Below are 5,000 nucleotides of genomic sequence, written 5' to 3'. Positions count from 1 at the left end.
CGCACACGTAATATTCACAGAGTTGTATCTCTTCCTTGAACATTTGCATCAAAGATGGCCGCCGCTTATGGTTTGATGCAAAATCCCATGTAAAATGAGAGGCCTCTGTACAGTTCATTCAGTGCATTCCGTAACTTCAAAGGTATCGAAAATGACAAGAGCAGGTTCTCCAAAATTGGATGCTTTAATTGCAGTGGATTCTGATCTATGAATTTAAAACACTAAAGTTCAAGATTACCCACGTTTCAATGTCACTTTGCGGTGATGATTTGGGTAGAATAATGGAATGTTTTATTTTTAAAGTTTTGTGTGTGTGTGCTAAAGCTTTGATTCTTAACACACTTGTAGAGTTTGATGAGCTCCATCCACGATGACGTAAGTCTAGTTGACCCTAGTCACAGTGTAAAGGGGCCGAGTTCCGGTCACAAAAAGAATAATTAAATTGGTGAGTACCTGATTACAAAAATTAATTTACTAAATTGATCAATGTTGTTCTTTAACAGTGCATCCCCCAGGGCTCACAGTGTAGCCCGGGTGGTCAAACGAGGTGTTGTCAAGAGGCACAGGGAAACCGCTGCAGGTTGTCCTTCGCCCAGCAGGGCTACATCTGTACCTTCACCCAAGGAGGAGGGTTCTTCGGGGATGAGGCTCTAGCTGCCGACGAAGCACCTGTTACCCCTAGTGATGTTGATGAGGCGCCTGCTTCGAATGAGGCTTCTGTTGATGTCGACGAGGAGAACGTCGACCCCAACCTTGGCAATGACGGATCTGAGGAGACTGCTGTTCCAGCTGCTGACGGAGATACGAATGACGCGTAGTTGAATTATTATTTAAAAGACCAAAACATACTGTACTCACGTATACGATACGAATTACAAAGCACGACGTTTAGACCACTAGGGTCTTCTTCAGGCAAAACAAAATCAGAAAAAGAATTATTATTGCGGGATGTAAATTCAAGGCATAATCCATGCTGTGTATAATATTTGGTTCACCTTCTTAGATCTGACTAGGCGTTTACATTGGACAAGACCATCTCTCAACCTGGACACATACCAGGAATCAAAATCCTGGGTGTGAAGAGTGGAGACTGTTTGATGCATTGAATGCATTTCTCATCTGACACTAGTAATGCTGCGTCGCTCACAAGAAATAACGGTTTTAGGTGTGACGAAAAAAAGAACAGGGCCTGAGTACGGTGATAAATACAAGACTTATTTTACAACCATTTGAAAAATACATACATCCCCCGTGGCTGCCCGCATAACGAAATCGTTTTTCTCGTGTTTTGTATTTGCCAGTGTTACAGCACAGAGCAGAGTCCGTCCCGCACTTTGCTTTGTGTACATCACGTGGCCACCCAAACACCCGCACAACGCAACATTTTCACGAGAAAAACACGTTTATTTGTTTGCTTTGTCTGTATTACACATTTGTATTTACATTTACCACTGACACACCAAATTTTATACTTTAGTTTGCAAGTGAATCGTTATCATACACAATAACGTTATCACGAGACGAACAGAAATCTCAGAGATCGTCTGCTTCTCAACTGTTTCGCGCAAATCGTGTAATATCTATTTTTGCGGAAACCTCCCGAGGAAATCCATCTCAGCGGCTTCCACCTGCAACATAGTCGTGCTTATTTGGAATGTGACGTCCTGTTCTTCGTCAGTCACACCTATCTCAAAAACTAAGCGTCGCACATAACCAGCGCCCTTCCATTATAGTGTCAATATGCGCAATCAATTCATAAAGCAATGTTTCACTGTGCACAGGAAGTAATCAGGATGTTGATTTTTTATGTCTCAATTGTAGGGATGGTCTTACTCCATGTAAAAAAAACAAAAAAACTATGCCAATCAGATATAGTAAGCCGAATAGTTTTCGCGGGAAAGGCTGTGCTATCAAGCCAATATCATAACCGAGTTATAACTCTTGCTTACTGTCGTTGTAGCCCTTTGTTAGTTATGTCAACTAATATTTGTTATGCAACTGACCTGGTTACATGAAAGTAAGTTAAACACAAGTCGCGTAAGGCAAAATTACTACATTTAGTCAAGCTGTGGAACTCACAGAATGAAACTGAACGCACTGCATTTTTTCACAATGACGGTAGTCCGCCGCTCGTGCAAAACGCAGTGAAACTGACGAGACTGTTTAGCGCGGAAGTGGTTTCGCTGTGCTGCATAGCACGCTTTTCTGTACCTCTCTTCGTTTAACTTTCTGAGCATGTTTTTAATCCAAACATATCATCATATCTATATGTTTTTGGAATCAGGAACCGACAAGGAATAAGATGAAATAGTTTTTAAAACGATTTCGAAAATTTAATTTTGATCATAATTTTTATATTTTTAATTTTCAGAGCTTGGTTTTAATCCAAATATAACATGTTTATATGTTTTTGGAATCAGGAAATGATGAAGAATAAGATGAACGTAAATTTGGATCGTTTTATACAAAAAACAATTAATTACAATTTTCTGATTTTTAATGACCAAAGTCATTAATTAATTTTTAAGCCACCAGGCTGAAATGCAATACCGAAGTCCGGCCTTTGTCGAAGAGTGCTTGGCCAAAATGTCAATCAATTTGATTGAAAAATGAAGGTGTGACAGTGCCGCCTCAACTTTTACAAAAAGCCGGATATGACGTCATCAAAGACATTTATCGAAAAAATGAAAAAGAATTCCGGGGATATCATACCCAGGAACTCTCATGTCAAATTTCATAAAGATCGGTCCAGTAGTTTACTCTGAATCGCTCTACACACACACACGCACACACACACAGACACACATACACCACGACCCTCGTCTCGATTCCCCCTCTATGTTAAAACATTTAGTCAAAACTTGACTAAATGTAACAAAACTTGACTAAATGTAAAAAGGGTGGTGAAGAAATTGGAAACTGGATTAGAGAAATCTTATTAAAAATTATTATGATGTAGAAAATACTGATACATATGGTGTAATGAGCTTGTTCTCCTCTGCATTTTAGTTGCAATGAAGTTACTAAATAACATTCATCTCTTGTTGTGTTTTAGAAGAACCAATATGTAAGTTATGAAATATTTCTGATTCAGTTATAATGTAGATTCTTTGGGGGGTCTGAACACATGGCATTTTGCTTCATTGCTTTTCAATGTTGAATTCAAATTGTGAATTAGAAGAAAAAAAAATATATATATATATATGCGAACAGGTAGCCTTTAAACTATGCTGTTAAGCTTTTTTGAGTTTTGAATTAATCTGTCCATTATTTTGATTTTGCGTGTTGTTGCGTATTTTGTTGTACTTTTCCCAGCGTCTGATTTTATGTTGTGCTTGAAAATAAATACATTAACATTCACCTTATTTGTTTGTTTTGGTGTTCACATACACACACACACACTTGCGCGCGCACGCACGCACACATTTACGTACACACACACACACACACACACACACTTGCGCGCGCACGCACGCACACATTTACGTACACACACACACACACACACACACACACACACACACACACACACACACACACACACTAACTCATAAACATGCACGCATATACATGATCCACATGCAACAACCAATAATGATGGCGTATGCTGTAGGGTGGATGTAAACAAATCCTGATCCCCATTTACACATCCAGCTATGATAAAGAAAATATCTCACATACGTCTTTTTGCTGCATTTAGAGTTTATTTGTCATGGTACAACACGTAATTAGGAGTTTGCAGGCCTGATTTATTTCGCTGCAACAGTACAAGAAGACGTTCTTCCCCGGTGATTCAGTCGCCCGGTGTGTCTGTCCGGAAATAAAGACAGAGTTATTTGGGAACACTTTTTAAAGTCAAATGTTTCAATCATTATCATCATCATCACCATCATCATCGATCATCATCATCGTCATCATCATCATCATCATCATCATCATCATCATTATCAATAGTATCTTCTTCGTCGTCGTCGTATTACAGCCTCTTCTTGTTCTTCCTTAAAGTACCTCAACACAAACGGAGGTACCGCCAAAGAGGCCACATCACACAAAATAACGACCTCTTATCTGCCCTAGAACTGTGCAGTTTAATATTGTACATAATTCTTTGCGAGAAAATAAGGACAAGAATACACACACACACACACACACACACACATGCTCACACACACACACATACACACACACATACACACACACACACACACACACACACACACACACACACACACACGTACAAACAAACACGCAAACAGACACACATATCACGGTCGTCTCCATTACCAATCTATATATGTTACAGGCAAGTTGGGAAACCAGGCATTTCCGGAAATGACTACCGAAAAGTAGTCATTTACGGAAATGACTGATTCACTCGGTCATTTCAGGAAATGCCTAAAGTTTAGCTGGATATTTTAGTCATTTCCAGTAATGACTGAAATTAGCTGTTAGGCATTTCCAGAAATGCCTGACACACAAACTCTTGATCAATCGAAACGCACGCACGCACGTGTACAATAAGAATGAAAAGGGTTATAAATATGTACCAGATTTTAATGTTATTATCTGTCAGATTAAAAGGTAGATAAAAGAATAATAACAAAATGAAATACTAAAATACACACATTTTCATGTAGATTTGAGTGTTAATTACTCTTCTGTTCATTTGTTTTTGCATGCCAGGCTTTAGTGGCATAATGCTTTACGTTCAGAGCATTTGCACTGTGCACTTTAGGAATGGAAATGGTTATAAATATGTGCAAGAATTTAAAATGTAGATAAAATGTAGAGCAATGAATAAAACACACACACACCAACACACACACACACACACACACACACACATACACCAACACACACACACACACACACACACACACACACACACATACACACATAGTTTGAGTACCAGGCATTCTTCTGTTCATTTGTTTTTGCATGTCAGGCTTTGGTGGCAACGACTGTTGCAGAGTACTTTACGTTTGAAGCATTTACACCTA

At 39.0% G+C, this 5,000-nt stretch overlaps 3 protein-coding genes across 4 annotated transcripts in view; 1 reads left to right on the top strand and 2 right to left on the bottom strand.

Moving 5' to 3' along the window:
- LOC138979945 (cell death abnormality protein 1-like) overlaps nt 1-3,360 on the top strand; it is a 39,762-nt gene extending 36,402 nt beyond the window's left edge. Inside the window, exon 15 of the mRNA XM_070352713.1 lies at nt 504-3,360. Coding sequence (XP_070208814.1) covers nt 504-818 — 315 coding nt within the window. The 3' untranslated portion in view covers nt 819-3,360. The remainder of the gene's footprint in view (nt 1-503) is intronic.
- A 322-nt stretch (nt 3,361-3,682) lies between these two features.
- LOC138979937 (PE-PGRS family protein PE_PGRS33-like) overlaps nt 3,683-5,000 on the bottom strand; it is a 13,846-nt gene continuing 12,528 nt past the window's right edge. For both annotated transcript variants that reach the window (XM_070352706.1, XM_070352707.1), the window contains exon 5: nt 3,683-3,810. The gene's annotated coding sequence lies outside the window, so the exon portion shown is untranslated. The remainder of the gene's footprint in view (nt 3,811-5,000) is intronic.
- The window catches only part of LOC138979936 (KRAB-A domain-containing protein 2-like), a 4,085-nt gene continuing 3,369 nt past the window's right edge, over nt 4,285-5,000 (bottom strand). Inside the window, exon 2 of the mRNA XM_070352705.1 lies at nt 4,285-5,000. This exon is cut by the window's right edge and continues 1,725 nt beyond it. Coding sequence (XP_070208806.1) covers nt 4,925-5,000 — 76 coding nt within the window. The 3' untranslated portion in view covers nt 4,285-4,924.

The sequence above is a fragment of the Littorina saxatilis genome, linkage group LG11 (assembly GCF_037325665.1).
Source record: "Littorina saxatilis isolate snail1 linkage group LG11, US_GU_Lsax_2.0, whole genome shotgun sequence".
Taxonomy (NCBI): Eukaryota; Metazoa; Mollusca; class Gastropoda; order Littorinimorpha; family Littorinidae; genus Littorina; species Littorina saxatilis.
This window is presented reverse-complemented; position numbering and strand designations above follow the sequence as displayed.